The sequence below is a fragment of the Parus major genome, chromosome 1, assembly GCF_001522545.3.
Source record: "Parus major isolate Abel chromosome 1, Parus_major1.1, whole genome shotgun sequence".
In the NCBI taxonomy this organism is placed as follows: domain Eukaryota; kingdom Metazoa; phylum Chordata; class Aves; order Passeriformes; family Paridae; genus Parus; species Parus major.
This window is the reverse complement of record NC_031768.1, coordinates 60,342,875-60,363,950: the sequence shown is the minus strand read 5'-3', so window position 1 is coordinate 60,363,950 and position 21,076 is coordinate 60,342,875. Positions and strand designations below refer to the sequence as shown.

Genomic DNA, 21,076 nt, shown 5'->3' with positions numbered 1-21,076 from the left:
CATCACCAAAGAACATCCAGATCTCTGTCCCTTTCCAGTCCTGACAGTCTTGCTGTTACAACAGGAAAACTCAACACTTGATCACAACTGAAAAACACTGGTCCAGTACTGCACTTCCAGCAGAAGGAGCCATTTGATTTTTCTAAGTATATAAAATAGCCACAAAACCCCCATGTATATGGAAAGGAAAAGGTCATCCAACTCTTAAAACACATATCCTTCCTGACTTAAAACTCCTAAGCAGCAATTCAAATCCAGAAATTAGGTTACACACGTCTTTCTGTAGACATGCTGATTATCAGAGATGTTCAGTTTTGTTTAAATTCAGCTCAGTCAGGGGAATCAACTGGCATCAAACCAAGTTACAATAGCTTTTCTTTTTCATAAAACCTAGTTTTGTATCCAAACATGAAAAATGTTCAATGCCATTTAACCAAGATCTTCACTGCAGAAGTACCCTTTCGTAAGCTTCCATGAACACTGCCTAGAGTTCCCTTCTTTTAGGTGTGCCAGTTCTCAATTCTAGCATCTTTCAGTTTCACTGACTATCCCTCAGGACACCAAGTTTGCCTGTAATAGAACTGAGCACAAGGTGCACAACAATTATTGGAGCAAGAATCAAAGTGCGTAGGAAGATACATTCCCCTCTCCCTTCTGCTCTGCCAGAATATTGCAGCATGAATCTACCAACATTATAATGAGACCAAAAAACCTCCCTGCTGACATTTATGCCTAAATCTCACTGGAGTGAGGGGGAGCGAACACCTGGGACAGGGTGATTCTTCCCTGGGACACTCTAGCATCATTGTCAACATTTTTAAATTAAACAAGAAGTACTGGCAAAACTAAATAGGAACCTGGCACAGCTGTTGTCTGCAGCTACACAAACCACTGCAGAATAAATGAACATTTACATGACCAAGAGCACCCAAGAAAATTTACTGGAACATAATAATAAAATGAACATGGCTTGAACTCAGAGTTGTGCTTTACAATTACCATCCTGTAACACCCAGCTCCTGTATATTTTTTTCAAGGATTCCCTTCAATCTCTCTGTCTCCAAAGCAAACCATCTCCAAAACAAAACACCACAGTACCTCTGTTTCTCTTGTGTATCTTCCCCATTTGGCAACAGACCAACAGTCAGTTCAGAGCTCCAGTGCACGCTCTGGCTCAGGAAAGCAAACTGTCTGGCCATCTGGTGTCTCTAACACAATCCTTCATCCATCCCTGGCCTTCACTCGTTTACTGCTCACCTACTTCAATTCACCAACTTTGCCTCCTGCAATTTACATCATTTTTTAATTATTACTGCTTTTAAATCTTTTGGATCACTAGGTCTCTGTCACATTTGGCTGAGTATTGGACAACCTACACAAACACCATAGCACTGACCTATTTTCACAAAAAACTGCTGACACATCCCACCCTCAAAAAATAAAGAGAACTGTGTGATGTTATAATAGACATTTCAGTACAGCTCCACTTCCCACTTACTGATTCACCTTACCCTTTTCATTAACTGGGTTGTGAGGTTCTGTAGTGTATTCACAGTGTATGTCTTGATAAGGTGCATAGCTTTAGAAAGGCATTGTTTAAACTTAGTTAAATATACAGGATAGTCTTTAAAATTTGGCTGAAAGAAAGAGAGAAAATCCATTTTAAATAGAAATAGTATATCAAAAATTTATCAAAACTTAAAATACTCACATAACTAGCTACAAAACAAAAAGCAATGTTTTACAAAAATTAAGCAGAATAACAAGCATATTCAATCAAAATTTCCTAAGTCTATAAAGCACCATCTTTAACTTCTTTCTGTATTTGGCAGAGAAATTTTTTTCATGGAAAAAAAACATTAAAAAGTATGAACACATAGTTGTGACAATTTAAATTAATACAGAATGACTTACATGTGATGAAATATATGCAATACAATCATCAAGCTTAGCCAGCATGGGAATGAATCCTTCACTGTTCACAGACAGCGTAGGGGAATTCAATTTCTTTGGAAAACAAGACAAAGCATCATTGTAAGGAACCTAAGTACATTACTGTTGGTGACTTAGTTCAAAAGACTGGAACACTTGCATTTTCTAAGACTACTTACAACAAAACAATACTTACAGTGTTGATGTTTTCCAGCTCATTAAAGTATGAAAGTTTCTGCTGGATGTTTTCAGCCAGGTCAACAAGTTCTGACTATTAAAAAAACAATAAATAAAAGAAAATCATCAACCTAGCAAGTAGCTTAATATATATGTATATATATACACACACACACGTATATCATTAAGCCTCCCTTCCAGCTCTCAGCACACACCATTGTTAAACAGCTCCAAGTGACTTGCAACTAATTAAGTACAACAAAAGATGCAGAATACAGCAGTGGTCTCTTGCTCTCTTACCAGACACATTATTTTCAGTAGTGTATTTAAAATAATATATACTACAGGTTTGTCAGTATCCCACAATCCTGCACACAAACAGTAGAGCTGCCACCAGTATTATGAAGAACTGCAGAAATCCTGTATCTCAGGAATGGAGTCTTAAAAAGTTCTCACTTATCCAGTCTGACTATAAAAACAATATGTTCATTCTATCACTGCTGCAGCAGTTCATCAGGAAAAAGAAAGTATCTGGGAAATAAGCTCTCAACTTTAAGGATCTTGCAGTAACCAGCTCAAAATACTTCTGCAAGCGATAAGAATTATTAATTCCAATACAGTTTGCACCTGTCAGGACTCAGTTACAAAAGCTGCCCTCAGCTAGCTTTCTTCATAAAAGCATATCCTGAACTTTATACTGCAGAGCTTGACACCCCAGTTGCAGGTGAAACACACCCAAGAAATTAGGTCCAAAGCAAATGGACGGATTGTTACCACAGCTCACATGCTTTTCCAGCCCAAGAAAAAGAAACTTTCATTTAAGATGTCTTAGCAGTTCCCAGCAATCCTCCCATCAAAGATTACCTGCTCTTTCAAAAGCTGTTCACAGGCCTCATGCAGCGTTCCTGTCTTTGTGGACACAAAAAGATACTGTTTTTGCAGTGACTCCAGGTGCTGAAGGGCACTATTCACATCATTCAAGATAGCATCACACTGATCCTGAAAGCCAGACAAGTAATCCCTCATCTGTCTAGAAAAAAAGAGAATCAACAGATAACAGAAGTAAAACTTCCCTTTCAGTATTTGCAAATCCAGCCGCCTGCAGGGACACTGCCACCACTTTTCTCTCTCTAGGAATAAGAGATCACTTGCATCAAGCAAGAGTGCACAACAACCAGATGTTTCATCACCTCAGAAATAACAGAGCTGAAGGGTCTGGAATGGTCACTCCATCTCCCTGACATTCCTCATAGCAAGCCTACCTAGAAAGGAGCAGCTTGCACCACAGCTGGTCTGGAGCATGTGAATTCTGTCTAAATGGGCAGCACAAACAGTGACTTCTGCAAGCAGCCAAATTCCTTAATGCCTTGCTCCCAACTGGAGTGTAAATTTGGGTCTCTTCTATATAATTTTCACTTTCCATTTAGAAATTTTTTTTCTCTTCTGAAGCAGCTGAAATTATCTAGAGGATTCAAAACTTACTGTGAGGATTGAAAGAGTCTTAGAAACAGATCTGGTGTTTGCTGTCACCAGATTTGCCTAAGGCTCAATGCAGACAAAATCTCTAAATGATAGCTGTTATGTCAAGCATTCAGTTTATCTAAAGCATATTAAAAATTAATTACTCTTGGATGCCAGCTAAAACTTCTGAGTTCTACTTTACCATTTAAAAAGCTGAAAATAAAACAATTCCCTGTATCCACATGCAACAGGCAAAGAACTTATTTATTTTCCTCCTGCACCTTTGGCCTCCTGCAGACAGTCTACTGACTAGTAGTGAAACCACTGTGCATCCTTGGCACACTTGAGCACCTGTGTGCACCATTATGAACATGCCAAGTGACAAAGTGCAAGCCTGCTACTCCTTTTAGGTTCCTAATGATCAGATCATGGGATCAGTATATGCCTCACCCTCTGCTTTTAAGAAAATTGACGACTGCATATGTCAGAGCAAAAGAGAAAGAAGCAGCCCAAAGAAAAGCAGAGTTAAAACAGAAGTGAGAATACAGCAGCATCTCTCTGTGGCCAAGGGCAAGTTTGTGAAGTCTCAAAACAGAAGCCAGTTTCCATAAAAGCCACCAGCTGATCTAGCTAAGCCTTTCAGCTTGTACTTCAGACTCCCAAGGAGTAACTGTCAAAGTCAGTGGGAAGGGATTCTTCTGAGCCTGATGGGAAAGTCAGTTACACAAAAACAGATGAGAATGGCAAGACTCAAAACTGAAGTTGAGCAAAGTGTCAAGGAATGCAGGGAATGCAGGTACAGAATGACAAACATAGTCACTGGTGAGCCAAATGGTGAGGACAGAAATGACCACCAGCCTCATCTTACACAGTCTCGCCCTCAGAGGATGCCATTGCAACAACAGCAGCGATTGAAAAATCATAGGAAAGCTCTTAGATTGCCTTTGTCTACACCCCTTCTGTAAGCCAAAACTAATTTCCATCTGTCTAAATATACTGGGCAGTTCAGAAGGAAATCTGCATCCCCCTTTAACTGCTCTGTCACCTGGGCAATGGCCTTTGGGAGTCAGGCACACAGCTTTGGAAAGCTTCAGCTGCCCCAACACATTTCCCCACTCCCCACCAGCTGAATGTGAACATGTGCTAACATTAATGGACAAGATGAAGTCCTTCAAGGTGGAACTCCTTACAGTGAAAAGAATTGAGGAAGAGCACGTACCTATACTTGGCACCTTCATCTTGATCCATCTGTGTTTGCACCTGAGCAAACCAGGAGAAGAACTAGAAGAGATTTTATGGTGTGAACAATATAGATATCACATGCAATCAATTTAAAAAAAAAAATCAAATCTATGATCTATGAAATGAAGATGAGCTTCTGTTTCAGAATTCAGTTATTGATCTAGGAAACAAATTCCTCACTGTGGGTCTCTTCCAAGGAAAATACTCCATTCTATTCCTTCACTGAGTTAAAATGGGAAAGCCTGAATTTCATCGGGCTTTATTTGCAGAAGAACAAGGGTATCACATTAGACAGTGGGGGTTGTTCTACTTCAAGACCAACACCACTTTACTGAAGGTGTACCTTATTCTCACATTAGATTCCATTCCAAATGTAAAAAGTACCTGTCACTTCAAAGCTAAGACTCCATTGATGTTTTCCCCCCCAAGTTGTCCCTAACGCATCTTGAAAACAGCCCAAAAGATTTAGCGAACCCACCAAAAGCTAGGCAAGACACACAGAAACTAACAGAATTCTCTGAAGATTACTGCATCTTGGAGGTCATTCACTTACCTGCTGTGCTGTTTCAATCCTTTCATCCTCCATCCCTAGTGTTGCAAATCCCTTCAAAAGGACATCCTCTGTGGATTCTGGCACCGCAGCTGTCAGCAGAACAGGCAGCGACTGGGATGTCAGGCTGCACAAGTCCTCAATGGGAAGCTGCTCACAAAACACCACAAACTTGGGTCAGATAACTCACTGAGAATTTGTATGTGCAGCCCAACTACAAAGCAATCCAAAGCAGTAAGATGAGGAAATTACAGGCATCTACTTTTGAAGAAAAAAATGCAATGGACATTGTATCTATCAACATGATAATCACAGAATCATGAAGTTTAGAAAAACCACTGAGATCACTGAGTCCAGCCATTACACCAACAACTACAGATCCATACATTTAGAAACACCACACAGGAACCGTCAAGATTTTTTTGCCGGACATTTAAGGAAAATTCAAGACTAATAACATAATTTATTCAGAAGATAAAGAATAGCTCTGATGAACAGGAATTATTTTTTAGCCACAATTATTTTGTTTAAGTGAGAAAAACATGGAAAAAATTAACTTGAGATAAATTCTATTTAAGTATGTCCAGAGACTATTAAATAGCCTATATGGAAGAAATTAGTTCAAGAAGACAAATAATGTTATATACACATAACTAATATAATATCCTCTTTAATTACATGATGATGAACTGTATGTTTTCTGAGACCATCAGAAAGGTAAAACCAGAAAACTCTGCTTAACTACAAATTGGTATCTCTCTAGAAAACAACTCAGTAAAATATCCCCTGCCTGGTAATATTAATAATAAAAAGAACCATTAATAATAAAAAGAACCATCAGGATTTCAACTATTTGAGAAAAAAAGACACTGCCATACATTGTCCAACTTCCACACACCTCTCTACCCTGCCCCTCCAAAACAGGACTGAGCCCAGCAGGGCAGCCAGGGTTTCTCTCATATCTAATACAGAGGGAAAGGTGAATCTATCAGAGCCTGCTGTTTCAGGACAGCAGGGACACCACTGTCTCAGTTCCCTGAAGAGCTCAATGTCTTGGCTTTGTTGTTGTCCCCACTGGAAAACAGAGTATCTGCCTTACTGCAAAGCTGGTTTAGATCCTTAAGAACGTCCTCTGATAACAGGACATCCTTCTACAATCACTTTGGATGCTTGCCACTATTTACTTTCTGCATACTGCTTACATAAAAAAAAAAAAAACAAACAGGAAAGATTAAATGAAACAGGTGCATTTGAGGAAAGAATTGCTCTACACTCTCCCTTTTACTCTTCTGAGCTTTCACACTCTTGCTGAAGCAAACTTTGTTGATTTTATGGCACTGTATCTTGCACTACCATCCTGTTTAAATACAAACGCCCTCCTGAAAAGTGAGGTTAGGAATGCAAGCATTCTGTTCCACCTCCCTTTGCAGACAAGGAAGTGTTCATAAATAATCACCTTGTCAGTGTTTGGAATTTTATACAGTGGAAGACCATGTCCCCTATGGTGCTGACAAATTATTAAGCTTTTTACCACTATTCCTGGCTTTCCTCAGTTCGTTCGAGGAAACAGCTCGTACCAGGAAATAACGTTGGCGCCAGCAGCTATGCATTGGTGAGGATCAACTTAAGAGGGCCAAAAGAATTAACTCCACGACTAAAGGTCCCAACTTCAAGAGGACATATGCAGGCGGACCGAGGGAAGCAGCGAGGGCAGGCAGATAAAGCCCGTGGATTCTCAGGGGAAAGCTCCCACCGCTGCCTACAAACCCCTGCCAGCCAGGGCGGGCGGCAGGAGGCTCCTGGGGCAGGCTCCCGAAAGAGCGAGCTCTCCCGAGGGAGGGCGGCAGGCTGGGGACGCGGCAGTGGGCGCGACCCAGAACACAAAACGCTGCTTAGCCCCCGAAGACCGGGAGCGGCCGCGGCCCCGCAGGCCCAGCCGGTCCGGGCCGTCATCCCCGTCCGCCTGGCGACGTGGCACCGCGACCGGTCCCGCCCTCAATCCCGCCTTCCGCCCCTCCGGCCCGGGCAGCGCCGCCGCCTCACCTCGGCAGGCACCGGCAGGTTCTCGGCCGCCGCCTTCAGCTCCAGCACCGAGTCGGTCTGGCGGTCGCTGAGCGGCGCGGTGGGCTGCGGGCGGCGGTCCCAGAGACTGAGGCGGTCCCGCACGTCCCTGCCCGCGGGCGGCGGCTCCGCGGGCGGCGGCTCCAGCATGCTGCCGGCAGCGGGACGGGCGGCCGGGCCGGGAGCGGCGCCGGGAGCGCGGCGGAACGCCGGGAGCGGGGCGGCGCTTCCGGGGGAGGCTCGGAGCGCGCCGCGCCGCGTCGCGTGGCAGCGGCGTCACGAGCACGGGGCAGAGAAGTGCGTCATGAGGGACGGCCGGGCGGGATGGCGCCCCCTGGCGCCTGGGAGGAGCGCGGGCGGCGGCGCCACCGGGTCCTCAGGTGTGCCCACAGGAGCACGGGCCCGTCGGGAAAAGCGCTCGCATCGTCGAGACCAGCCCGTGAGCGAACGTCAGCGTGTCCGCTAGACCATGGCACTGAGGGCCACCTCCAGTCATTCTTTAAACACCTCCAGGGACGGTGACTCCATCGCATCCCTGGGCGGCCCAGTCCCTTGTCGATTGACCCTTTCTGAGAAGAAAGTGCCCCTGGTGCCCAACCTAAACCTTCCCTGGTGCAGAACTGGAGGCTTTGTCCTCTGATCCTGTCGCTGTTTTTTAGGCTCAGGCTGTTTTAGAAGAGAAGTTGCACCTGAGCCTCCTTTTCTCCAGGACGAACAGTGCCAGGTCTCCCAGCTCCTCCTTACAGGCCGTCACCAGATCTGCTTCCCTCTCCTAGTCACACTCCAGCAATGCAATAAACTTCACAGAACTGTGGGGCCCAGAACTGGCCAGAACACTTGAAATGCAACTTTCACCAGTGCTGAGTACAGGGGGACAATCCCTGTCCTGCTCCTACTGGCCACACTAGTGCCGACAGAGGCCAGGATGCCATTTGCCTTCTTAGCCACCTGGGAACAGCCGGTTCATAGTCTGAACTAGACTGTTTTGTTGTCTTTGGGGCTTAGCAGTCAATTCCAGTCCATCTTGTCCAGCTAGCCCTCTTCAGCTTCCCCACAGATTAACTGGTACAGTGTAGTCACCATCACTCCGAAGTGGCAGACTCCTCATCCCCCTCCGAGTTAGTCCATGACCTTTGTCCTACCACACACAATCTCAAAAAAATCCAGTCTGGCTACAAAGGTGATAAACTTACTCTGTTGCTAAGCTGATTGACCTGTTTCAGACCAACCGTTTCTGTAACAGAGGGGGAAATGGTCCTGCTGTTGAGATATACCAAATAACAGCAAAAACCTGTGGTGACAGCACATGTTGTTCAGTCACAAGTCACAGGAACACAAGCTTTTAACTACAAGCAACTTTAGTATGCCTTGGCTAAATAACCAATAACATGGAACAGTTCAATGCCAGCAACAGCTTTCCTTTGTTAAGTACATTGAAGTATTTGAAATTTCAAAACTGAAAGCAGTTTGAAGTCATCACACTTTACGTTTAAATGCTTTTAATAGGCTTGAAAATGTAAAACATATACTTCACTTACATAGCATACAAAAATATTTACAATTTTTTTTATTAAAGCACAGAAACAACTCTAAGGGAAAACACTGTACATCAGCATATCCCTATATATAGAAAATGTCCAACCTTAGGAAAGAAAGTGCCTTGTGCTTTTAAAAAAATCTATTTGTGAATTCAAAATTAGTAATTTTAAGTGATTATAGCAGTTTTGATATCTCAATGAAACTTCTTTAAGTGGAATGCATGAGTCTATGAAATGTGTGTAAAATATTAACACAAGGCCACAAAAAATCCAAAGCTATGGATCCTGCTTTGCTGCACTCTGCAAACACAGAAGATCCATCCTATGACTTGCATCTCACATCCTCCTTCTTCCTGGAATTGAACAACAGCACTTAAGAAGCTTGATATAACTGTTGAGTTAATGGCCCTGAAGTTTTGATATACTTTTAAGCCTAAAGATAACATTCATAGAAGCTGTAGGTTGATTTCTACATCAAGTGTTTCCTTGCATGTAACAGCAACTTATGCCTTTTTGGTGTAAGAAAGTGTTCACTAGTTCTGGACTTGGGTGCCTTTTTAAAGAAGGAAAGCAGTCTTTCTATTAGATTCACTTTTGGAGGGGCTGGTTCTTGTCACACAGGCACCCCCATGACAGAGCCTGACTGCTCCGTGTCAAATAGACAGTAACCAATAGTTCTTCCCAAGAATGGAAGAGGCATGGGAAGTTTCTCTGCAAGATCAGCAGATGGGCATGAACTTGTTTGAACTTCATTCCTACTTGCAATTTCCATATGAATATGTTGAAGAATCACTTATGCTGAAATCAAGAATTATACACTGGAAGAAAAAAAAACCAACTTTCTTCAAGCTATGAAAAACTGTCAACTCTAGCAACCACACTTGCTAATGAAGCTGGATTATTCCCAGAAAATTATGCAGACATTTCAGGACTTAGAACACAGGAAAGCTTCAAAACCAGAAACAGATTTTATACTGCAGTAGTTATTTTGCCAACCTGAAAGTCAGCAGAGATGTCTTGTGACACTTCCAGTTAACTGGAAGCTTTAAGGTATTACAAATATATATACAAATTGTATACATTTCTGAATGCAGGAAAAGTCCAGCTCCTTGGTTCGGCTTTTCTTCCCTTACAGAAATACTTTTTTCCTTTACAGAAATATTTTTCTTTTCCTTCCTTTATGGAAATACAGAAGAAAAAAAACCTGTTCTTTGACTCTTATAAAACACTATGCTTTGAGACTCAGATGCACAAAGTTGCATCAGGACACTGAAACAGAGTTGACAGAAGGTATTCCACCATGTTAAGTTCAGTCTGAAAAACAGTGCACACATCCACTGAATCACGTGCACAAACCATGGTTACAGGAGCCAGTTTGCCTCGAAATCACTTCCAGATTCCTCTCAGTCAGTCTTGCAGTGACCTCTTCCTTTGGCCAGCAGCTCAGACAATAAAGAGCAAACACTCAAGACAACTTGCACATTGCTCTGAACTCAGACAGTACATTAACAGAATTCTGTACACAGCTCAGCATGTCAGGCATCCAATTTCTTCAGCTGTTCATATGTCAGAAAGAACTGGCACAGCTGATTAAGGAAAACTTTAATGATCATGCAGTGAAAACTGGTCAGCTGCATCTGTGTGCAACTGTGCTCCACTCCTTGTTCCTTCCTATGCCATGCTGCAGGCTGGCCACTTTTTTTACACAATACTAGGCAGAACAATGGAACTTGCTTTAAGGCTGGTATACAAATTACTTTCCCATCCCTCCTCCTCAGGATCTTAAACCCAGGACTGAGGAGGCAGGACAATACTGCTAAAGCCCTTAAGAGTCTTTACTTATCTAAAGAAGGTTTGTTTACTGTAAAAAACGTTTCTACCAACCCAACTTCCCTGGGCTCTGATCAGCTGGCTCTTGAAACCAAAATTGTGAGACTAAGATAAACAAAAATATTGTATCAGTAACTTTCAACAATTTCCCCAGTTCTGGAAATAGTCCCCATTCCTAATTCACCTGGTCAACTTTGATTAATACTAGGCTCATAACAAAGGGGAATAGACAGGTGTGAAATTGGAAGAACAGAAAATTATTTTGCAAGCTCGTATTTCAGTATTGACTCTGTGTGAATCAAAAATTCAATCTGACTGGAAGCTGCTGACTAAAAAAAACCCTGTCAACTGCACAATTTTCCATTCATTAAAAAAAGGGAATATCTGTGCTGATATGACACTTCCTTCCCACACTGAGAAATTCTGTAAAAAACAATACTTGCTGTTATATGGCTTAGTTTTTGCACACCTGTGGAAAGGATACAATGATATTCCAAGGACCAAGTCTTAACCAGTTTGGCCAAAACCCTTTATACAGAGCAAAAAAGCCTTCATTCTTCCATGTCTAGGGAAAAACAAAACAAAACAGAAGACATGAGAACACACTTCTGCAATTCTTTTTTAGTGAGAAATCCAGACAGTATCTCAGCAAACAAAACTGTACCAGACAAGGGGGTGGCTTAGTCCTGTAACCTTCATTTAAATTTATTGTCTGACAGGACAAAGAAATACATTTAATTAGATGTAAACTTGCAGTTCACATTTGCCAGCCCCTTGAAATTTGCTGTCTGTAAACCAGTAGCTAACATTTGTCAGTCCCTTGATATATTTCAATTTGCTTTATGGACCTCAAAAAACTTTAGTGGACAATGTGACTTGGAGTGTTCAGTCAACAGGTAGACAGCAACAGCTTACTATCCATTCTTCTCCATGTAAAAGGCCATCATGGTCTCACCTCATACAAAGTTAGAGACTTAAGAAACCAAATCAAAGTACTCAAAATCAGGAGGTTGACCTTGCCTCTGGCTGTACTAGACTTTCCATTATACAGCAAGAAATATGGAAAACCATCTGCTCCTGAAGATCTTATTCAAGGACTGACGCATGAAATGATAATTTCCTGTCAGCCTGATACAGTGTGAAGCTGAACAAGAGAAAGTGCTGCTGAGAGCCTTCCTCTCCTCATCCAAGCACCCAAATGAAGTAGGGTTCTGCAGCAGACACTAACTCTCTGTCTGCCTTTCTGTCAAGACAGTAGATACTTTTCACACTTGAGTGCATTGCTGAGAGCATAGTCCTTTTAAACATTATGGCAAAATGCATATCTAAGTTATTACAGAAAACAGAACCTTTCTGAACTCACCAGCAAAAATCATTGCTTGGTGGCAGCAGTTTCTATTTATGATGATACACAAACTACTTACCTGTAACAAGCAATCCAAAGTGCCCTTGTAGGTTGAGTGCCCCCCATGTTGTTGGCTTTTCTGATTCATCATGCGTGTTCTTACAACATCAACTGGGTTGGATGCAAGGGCTCCAGCTAACCCACAAAGAAAACTGGAACTAATAAAAGAAGGATTTAATGAAATCTTATCTACCATACAGATGTACAAGAATTTTCCCTTCCCAGGAAACAATAATAATAACTGATGTTTTTAGTTAAAAATTAAATCTCTGAAAAGTTACTTTCATTTACTATAGAAGTGTAACTCTGAAGATTTGATATACAGCCCTTACATACAGTATGCTTGAAAAGATATTTGTGCCCCTAGGAGTAATATTTGACTATAAATTTCTTCTAACCTCAATTTACATAGTTGAATAATTCAGACCACCCACAAAACTAATTTCTGTATTTCAAAAGAAAGCTAAATCCAAATTAGCTAAATAAAATTAGCTTCCATGCTACCAGTTGAGATGCTATTACATTAAAAGTTATACACGCATCAGAAGTATATTTACAACTACACAGATGATAGAAAAATCAAAGGACTCATCTCCCCTGTAGCAGAACCTAACAAATCATGAGCTACATGAGTACAACCAATTACACAGACTTACAGGAAATGAGTATATACTGTATCTCCCATATATCCAGACATAATGATGTGCTTCTTGGTAAGGTCATACACTGGCAGCTCCACTCCAACAACAATAGCAGCTCTCTGTGCTGTCAATGATACTCCCTGGGAAAAGAAAGGATATAGCTGGAGTTTAAAGTCAACCTTTGTGCACTGTTAGAAAAGCCAAGTTCTTATAATACAAAGCAAAATACTACAAGGAGCCACTAAGAACATTGCAAATTCAGATTAGGCTATTTAGTACAAGTCTTAGATGTATGTGCTCCAAAAACACAAATTTTGAATAACAGCTAAATCACTTCTCCATGTAGAATGGTAACTTCAGGTCCTTTAAGTCAATTTTCTATCTCTGCCTAACACCTCAATTCTTTCATCAACAGTCAGCTAAAACCTCAAAACCAGTATTCCTTGGCTGCTAGCTGAAAAACTGATGATGAAGGAAGATGAACAGAAAACTGTAGATCAAGAAACTTTGTGAGAAAAAGCACACAAATAGAAAAACATTCCTATTTTCCAGCTGTTTCAAAACAATTTTCCATTTGGCTCTTCAGTTGTTATATTGTCACTGACTATATCTGGCCCAAGGTTGTAAGACTAAGATTGAAAATTAAAATTCCTGAGCTAGAGGGGATGTTCAGTAGCTCTTTTGCTTCCAAATGTTCTTTAGCATATGTTTTAGAACAGATAGAGCATACAGATTGAGAGGTGTCATTCAAAGGGTTGTTGAACTATTCCTAGAGCCAGTCACCCAAATTGAATCTTACATTTGTCTTTCCTAAGTGGCAGCTAATCCTCACACACAAGACTGGCTGTAACCCTTCACCAAAAAGCACAGACACCAGCAGTGACACAGTTGTGACAAATGATAGACATTACATCCTCCATATTTGAGCTGAGAACACTGTAGGAATACATGACATTCAGCTAAGCAAAAAAGTGTAGTTGAAATGTAAGATACCGTTAAAAAAAGACTTGCCTTCCATAATCCTTTAGTGCCTTCCTTCTGGTAGATCTCTATGAAGTTTCCCATCATTCCTCCTTGAATCATTCTACCTTGAGCTTGCATTCTGATCTGAGATTCATTTGAAGATACAATTAAAAGATAAATATAACCAATAAAACTGTAAAACTAGATTAAAGTATTAAGTTATAATTGCAAGTAGTAAAGTCAATTTCTCTTTGGGTATAAAACCAAGAGCTGACATGATCACAACAGCAGTGCAATCTTTTGCCTTAACTATATCTAAATGCAGCTGCTAATTTTGAACAAGTATGTGGTAGAATTCTTAGCTGCTAATGCAGGTCATTTCTATTTCTGTATGGGTACATGGCTCCATTTAGATAAGACTGGCAGATGGGTTCTGCAGGATGTCCTTTACAGTGCTCTCACAGAATATTTTGAAATTAAAGGTTAAAAGGATTCATGTTTCAGCCACTGAGAGCCATGGTCTTCAACCATGATTTATAAAAACATCTTTAGAAACCTACCACGGTAACTTCCAAATACAAGTTGTCAACAAGTGACTTGGTAAGTGTACATAATTTTAGGAAATAGCTAATTGCAGTACAAGCTTATGTTTGAAATGCCACTACAAAACCACACTATCACTATGAAGAATTAAGGTTTTTAGTAGCTTCAGAAGAACATAGAGAGTTTTCTTGACTTCATTTTCATTAGGAGCAGCTGTGTAAGTCACAAGCTCCAGTTTTATAAGATAAATACCATCAACCCTTTCAAGTAACTGACTGTGACAAAGCTAACAATTTTCTTAAAGAGGTGGTTGTTTTATTAATTCACTTTAAATGACTGATGCTGGAACACCATTTCCTTGGAACACAGGTTTGCAAAGCCTCTCTACAGTGTTAAGAAATCATAGAGTAGCAAACAGCATTCAGTGGAACTCTTGTCTCTTAATTGACGTCACCTATTTTGAGCTCTAGAAACATCTAAATGTAACAGTGTTACCAAGAAATACAGATGAAATATGCAGCATGGCTTCCACACAAACACTACAGCATCAAAGTTATTTCCCACCCCCCTCAATAATGTGGATCTAACTACCTTCCCAGCCTTCACCTTCCTCATGCATACTTCCAAATTATTATTATGGACCAGAAAGAGGTTCCAAGAATTCAGGATGTTACTGATTTTTTAAAAGTTAAAAGATGAGAATAAATAGGGTTACAAAACAAACCCTATATTGATCAGGACACTGTTTTTACCTCAGGAAAGAACAAAAACTAAAAAGACAAGTGCTACATAATTACCTTTAAGACATCTGTAGGGTTGGCAATAGATGACGAGATGACTCCCGAAAGAATGCCACACAGAACATTCATCATGAGGGTTTCGTCTATTTCACAAAAAAATATTTTAGCTGCAGATTTACAAAGCTTAAGACACATTAGGACAGGATATGCTTCCCCTCATTTAACCAGAAAGTGCCAGTTACAGAAGCCATAAAACCTGCTCTGACAAGTTACCCTTGCTAACTTTGTTGTAACTGGTATAAGGAACGTTTTCTCAGTAGACCTGTTCAAATGCTACAGTAAGACACCAAATGGAAACAATCAGCTTCAAGCAAATCAGTCCTCAATTAAACAGAAAATAACTACTCACCTTCTGGATTCTCTACGAACATTCTTTTTAAGCTCTGGTAAGTGCCTATTTTTATAGTTCCATATGAAGCTTGCCGTAGCATTGCAGGTGCAATCCTGTAAAAACAAGCAGCAATAATGTTTATGCTCCAGATCTCAAAAATTCATCAGAAAATTTTTCCTAGTGCAGAGATATCTAGCTGACAAAAGTTTCTACATTTAAATCAACAATTTAAACTCACTACAAACAAAACAAGCTTTGGAGCTTTTTTAGATTTTGGGTTTTGGTTGTTTTTTTTTTTAAATAGAGCCTGCAAGAACATGAATGAACTGTGAAGGGATTATTACTATTAGACCATGCTCCAACTTGTTATCTATAAAACAGCTGGCAGTCATGTCTGAAATGTAGTTCCCCCACCATCCTGCATGAAAGAAGAACAGCATGCTCATTTATGGACAAAGGTAAATTCAATTTTAATACTGAGAGATGGAACAACCATAGTAGCACTGTAGAGAATAACCTTATGTTTAGCTATTTTGTTTCATGTAGGTTTTGTTGTTTGAGGGTTTTCTGGTTTGTTTTTTTTTTTAACACATGAAATGCTCTGGCAGTGTGCAGCACTGAAAGTATCAAAGCTGGGTCTTCCAACTTCCAGATTAAGACCAGCCAAATATCTTGTAATCCTAAAACCCAAAAATTCACATACAATGGGCTTATTGTTATAACAATAGACGGTTCATAAGCCATTGCTGCAACTCAGTTAATCTTACCCGGAGTATAAGGCTTTCAATCCTTCTTCTCTGCATATTCTGACCAGGGCATGCATCATTCCACGGTAGCGGATCTCTTTATATTTGGCATCATTAACTTGACCCTGAACTTGGAGACGTGTTTTCGTCAGATCAATGGGGAAAGTACCTTAAAGGAAAGTCAGTGAGAAAATGAATGAAGTACCTACTAACCAAAGACAACAGAGAACATCATATAAGAAACAGCAACATTTATTATATATCACAATATATAAAAGTACTCCTATGGGAAAGAAGCCTTCTTTACCAAGACTTTCTTTTAAAGAAGCGATTCACATTCTATCACCTTCACCTTCTTCTGAAGCCTGTCAGTGGCCCTGCCTACCTCCTGTGTTTACATTCCGTATTCACTATATTGTCAGGCAACACAGCACTGCCTGGTTGTAAACAGCCACACTGAAGAGGACTCTGTGATCCAAATCAAGCACTGAGTTTGCAGATGTATTCTATCAACACCTGTGAAGAGGACATCACTGGAGGCAAAGAAATGCCACAGGATATGCTCCACAGATTCTGGCCTAGTATCTGAAAAAGCAATAGCAGCAGTACCTACTTCTGTCACTGCCTTCCTGTAGCCTTCTGCTATGTTATGTTCAATTCATATTCTCCATGCTCCCCTTAGGAAAGGATTCAGAAACTGTATCCATCCAGAAAAAGGACCACCTCAATATTCCATACTCACCTAAGCACTAACAGGAGTCAGGATTAACTACCTCTCTTCAAATGAGGCCTACCAAACAAGCCAAGCTTTCATGAATTTTGTCTTCCTTAAAAGCTTCTGGCATTATTTGCCATATTCAGTCAAGTCAAATAATGACAGGTTTTGAACTCAAGTTTGCACAGATTTCCTCAGTAGAAATCCTTCCCATCCCTGGAATCATTCAAAGTCAGATTGGACAAGGTTTTGAGCAACCTGATCTAATTGAAAATGTTCTTGCTCAAAGCAGGGGGGTTGGACCAGATGACCTTTCAACCCAAATTACTCTATGAAAACAAAATAGTAGTTTGAAGTGTAATTTTACACTGCATCTACTTTTCTAGACAGACCTTGCATGCAAGCCCACCACATGCCAAATCATGTCCTGCTACAATGAAAATCCAGATTTCCTTTATTTTCATGTACATGCATTTCAGATATAACTTTAGAAAGATGTCAATATTTTAGGTTTCCCTTTAGAGCAGGCCTAAAACATCAGATGCACTGTCTCACTACAGCAATTAGTGTGTGTTGCTCACTATTGAATTTAAGTGTTCAAATCTAAGCAGCCACTTACATTCAAGAAAAGATTATTTAAACTTTAAACTGCAACACAGATACTCATCAAAGCTAAAAGAAAAGTTTACAAGTTAAGGGTGCAACTTTTCTACTGCAGCAAAGCAGAAGCTGTATTTACTTATGACTACCATATAGGAACAGATCAAACAAACACCAAATAATAAAGTACCAAGATAAAATATGTATAAAAATAAACTCACCAGGGATGAGAGTTTACAGACACAAGTGTTCTGACATTGCAACAAAGATCAGAGCAACTCTTCAGTCATCATTAAGCAAAAAGCTTTATGCTGCAGACCACCATATACTGCTGTGTCACTGGCAGCATGGAACCAAACTTGCTTTACATAGAGACTATCCAAGTAAAGGAAATCATGTCAAGAGTTAAAGCAAAAGCTTACCACATTCTGCAGTGATTGATGCTAAACCTCCATAGATAAAGGGCTTCCAGTTCAGTGCCGGCATTATTGGTTCCTCTTTCTGTGAAAGAGGAAGATTTAACACTACTGTAAGTACAATCCATAAATATACATGCCAACACTTAGTAGAAACTTTATGCCTGGTCCATTTAAAATGGACCTTTCAAACATGAGTAAAGATTAAAAAAAAAAAACAAACAAAAAAACCCCAACCATTTAATACCTTTGACAATCAGAAGAAAGATTGGAATATCCTAGAAAGGCAACTGGGCTCAAATCAGTACCCTCTATGTATTTGGGACACCACTCCCCTCACCATGAAAGGTTAAAGCAGTTTGTCTCCCAGGCACAATGTTAAGAAGCACTGCAGTGAATAGCCTCCAAGGATTTTTTTCCTAAGCCGAACTAGTTTGACTACATCCTGCAGTCATTACAGAACTTCCTTTTTTCTAGTTACCAACATTATTTGGCATGAGCTAAGCTGGTACACTTGGACAGAAAATAGAGGTGCATGCACCATTTTGCTTCCATTCAGACCTATTTCTGCTATCAGACCTATTTCTGCTACCAGTGTTCATAATATTCATTCTTGTGAACGTTACATGAATATTGTGTCAATTAAGTGAATTTGACAAAGTGACTGCAATTCATAATTAACTATAGCATATGCTTTTCAAGATATTAATGTAATCCAATTGTATTAGAAAAGAGATAAGAATGTTAAAACCAAACTAGTCCAGCCAATACAAGATTGCCCTTCCCAAAAGCAAGCACGTGTCTCATTTTCCCTTTCCTCGCAATATAAATAGTTTTTCTTCCCCATTTTCTATAATATCCCCCTAAACATTGCTTCCTACAGTTATTTTTGCCAATTAATTTTATGGGAAAATTGTACATGAAAATACTTCCCTTGGCACTTACACTCCCTATTATTATCCCCTCTTTAATCACCCAAAGTGCCAAACTGGAAAACAACACAATTATACCAGTTACTTGGACCTGCATTTTGTACAGCTGAACCTTCTTTAGTCACTTCCTCTAGAAATACCAATAACCCAGCAACTAAATGAATTTTCAGAGTTGCAGACACTCAGCAGGCCTGAACAGTTTCTGCAGCTCTAGTTTTCCTTAAATCATCTTTACTTCATGATGGGTACCTGGGCCTTCTGACACAGGAGGAAAAGAAAGAAGCTAAAATAACACAATTTCAAATAGTCAACAGCTACATGCACAGAAATTCATCTTACTCTTTAGACTGCTGCAAAGTACACCACTGATGAAGGAAAAAAATGAAACAAACAAAAGCAAACAAACAAAAAACACCACAAAACAAAAACTAAGAAAAAGGCATCTAAGGTCACCCCACCAATACTGCCAAAAAGAGGGCACTACAGAGGTCTAGACACAGGCTTAGACCATGCCAGCTTTTCAACAGGAAGGAGGCAGAGCCACACGGGTATGACATTGTATCAGAGGGAGGTCAATTCCAGCCAAATTCCTCATAATCCTGTTCTACCATGATTAATGGCAGATCATTCAATTAACAGAGACAAAACCAAGCTCAGTTTGCCCACTATCCACTACACACCTGATTTTAAGTCCTGAGAAACTTATCAAAACTGATAGTTAAGCCACCCCAACATACTAAAACAAGTTTTCATCTATCAAAAAAACCATAACACTAATAAAACTACGATAGATCCTTTTTCTATTTGTTTCATATTTCACTCTGCCTAGGCAATGAAGGCTACTCACTTTTTCTATGTAATTCTGAGCACAGTGATATAAGCTTTCAATTTGCACACAGACTTACAAATATTAGTTGAAGCTTCAATATAGAAATAGGGTACCCTAATGCATAATTTTTATAGCACACTCTTCCTTTGACAGATCCAAAGGTGAAGGTCAAGGTGGGTACATCTGAAAGGCTTTCAAGTCTCATCTCCTGCCAGTATGCTAAACTAACCATATGAACCATTCAGCTTCTAACCTCCAGCCCCCTTCTTCTAGCTTTCCATACTTTAGAAAGAAGTATGAAGAAGAAGAAAAAAAATAGAGCAAAGAGGAAGAGTTTTTATCAGAAAATAAAAAATAAAAAAGACACACCAGCCAGTAATTTCGCCCCATGACCTCAGGTGTCTTAATTCCCGTTTATATTCCAAATTCTTGGTTTGCTTCTTAGTCAGAACTTCTTCCCTATATCAATAAAAATAGTAAGTGTCTACTCAGAAGAATTCTGTATCAGCTGAGTGAGTGGCAAACTAGTTAAACAGAGAATCAAGCCATCATTATAGAAAATATTAAGGTCTCTACTTTTACTAGAAAGATACTGTCTTTACAAAAATATACATTGCCGTACCCTGAGTATCAATGATGTCAGAGGGGATACGCAACACTAAAGGACGTTGGGTTGAATTAATACAGAGATTCAGCCACGCACTTTCTGCAGAGGTCAGAAGAGAATCTTCTTTCTTTTAGCCACAGCGTAACTGGACTACACCCAAAAGTCCGAGTTCCATTAAAGAACAAATCACTTAAATAGCTCGATATTTCCTCGGCGGGGAACAGGCTTGAGAAGCCACACACCGAATTATATACTGGTTGAAAACACCACTAGCCCACTAAGCACATACTATACTCGAGCTTTTAGTAGTTTTAACTATTTTAAACGGACTCGGGTCTAGGGAGGCAACGATTGTATAAACTTCACACGAAAAATGGTCTCCCACCCTCCAAGACCTGAGGGCAGCAGCAGCCTCCGCACTCACCGCCGAGCCGTGCCCGAGCGCCCGTCCCGCCGTAGCGACCTGACCGCTCCCAAATCCCAGCGCCGCTCCCCGCGGCCGCGGCGGCTTTTGGGGAAGGAGGGCTCCGCCCCGGGGCGGGCTGGCCCGAGGGGCCGAGCCTGGAGCGGGGTGTGCAAGGGGTGGCTGCAAAGCCGCAGTTGTTTCGAAGGGCCCGCCGAGCCGGCTCTAATTACCCGGGCAAAAGATTAACCACGCTGATCTTAGAGTCAAAGGTCTCCCCTCGCCGCTGGCCTTGGGAGGCTGCTGGGCTGGTGGGGCAGGCTGGCATTTTCCATCAGCATTTCTGGAGCGGCT

General features: G+C 40.7%; 2 protein-coding genes across 9 annotated transcripts in view; both read right to left on the bottom strand.

Annotated features, from left to right (window-relative positions):
- The window catches only part of COG3 (component of oligomeric golgi complex 3), a 30,614-nt gene extending 23,011 nt beyond the window's left edge, over positions 1 to 7,603 (bottom strand). For 2 of the 7 annotated variants that reach the window (XR_004497614.1, XM_015639463.2), the window contains exons 1-7: positions 7,406 to 7,603; positions 5,366 to 5,512; positions 4,790 to 4,851; positions 2,974 to 3,139; positions 2,129 to 2,203; positions 1,915 to 2,007; positions 1,512 to 1,637 (exon numbers count right to left, since the gene is read on the bottom strand). Coding sequence is in view for 6 of the 7 variants with exons in the window: in XM_015639463.2 (XP_015494949.1) it covers positions 1,512 to 1,637; positions 1,915 to 2,007; positions 2,129 to 2,203; positions 2,974 to 3,139; positions 4,790 to 4,851; positions 5,366 to 5,512; positions 7,406 to 7,573 (837 nt within the window). In the remaining variant the exon portion in view is untranslated. Of the gene's footprint in view, positions 1 to 1,511; positions 1,638 to 1,914; positions 2,008 to 2,128; positions 2,204 to 2,973; positions 3,140 to 4,789; positions 4,852 to 5,365; positions 5,513 to 6,939; positions 7,114 to 7,405 lie in introns of those variants that run through there. The other 5 variants (XM_015639487.2, XM_015639478.2, XM_015639472.3 and 2 more) reach the window with 5 other exon arrangements.
- A 1,300-nt stretch (positions 7,604 to 8,903) lies between these two features.
- SLC25A30 (solute carrier family 25 member 30) lies at positions 8,904 to 20,844 on the bottom strand. Of its 2 annotated transcripts, XM_015647456.2 has the most exons (11): positions 20,744 to 20,844; positions 20,082 to 20,171; positions 17,958 to 18,036; positions 16,242 to 16,389; positions 15,493 to 15,587; positions 15,141 to 15,226; positions 13,849 to 13,944; positions 12,853 to 12,977; positions 12,216 to 12,354; positions 11,276 to 11,356; positions 8,904 to 10,538 (listed from the first exon to the last, which is right to left on the bottom strand). In XM_015647456.2, exons 2-11 carry the CDS (start codon positions 20,100 to 20,102, stop codon positions 10,497 to 10,499), a joined length of 912 nt encoding a protein of 303 aa, XP_015502942.1. In that variant the 5' UTR covers positions 20,103 to 20,171; positions 20,744 to 20,844; the 3' UTR covers positions 8,904 to 10,496. The 2 variants fall into 2 exon arrangements, with proteins under 2 accessions (XP_015502942.1, XP_015502950.1); XM_015647464.3 differs by lacking the exon at positions 20,082 to 20,171 and having other exon boundaries at positions 20,744 to 20,789.
- Positions 20,845 to 21,076: the final 232 nt, after the last annotated feature.

Excerpts from the sequence above, each read along its gene's own strand:
- SLC25A30 (XM_015647456.2), bottom strand. The coding sequence starts at position 20,102 with ATGGGGCGAAATTACTGGCTG. Across the intron at positions 15,227-15,492 it reads GTTCGTAGAGAATCCAGAAG|ACGAAACCCTCATGATGAAT; the intron begins GTGAGTAGTTAT and ends TTTGTGAAATAG. Across the intron at positions 11,357-12,215 it reads CTTTGGATTGCTTGTTACAG|ACATGGAAGAATGAAGGCTT; the intron begins GTAAGTAGTTTG and ends GTTTTTCCCTAG.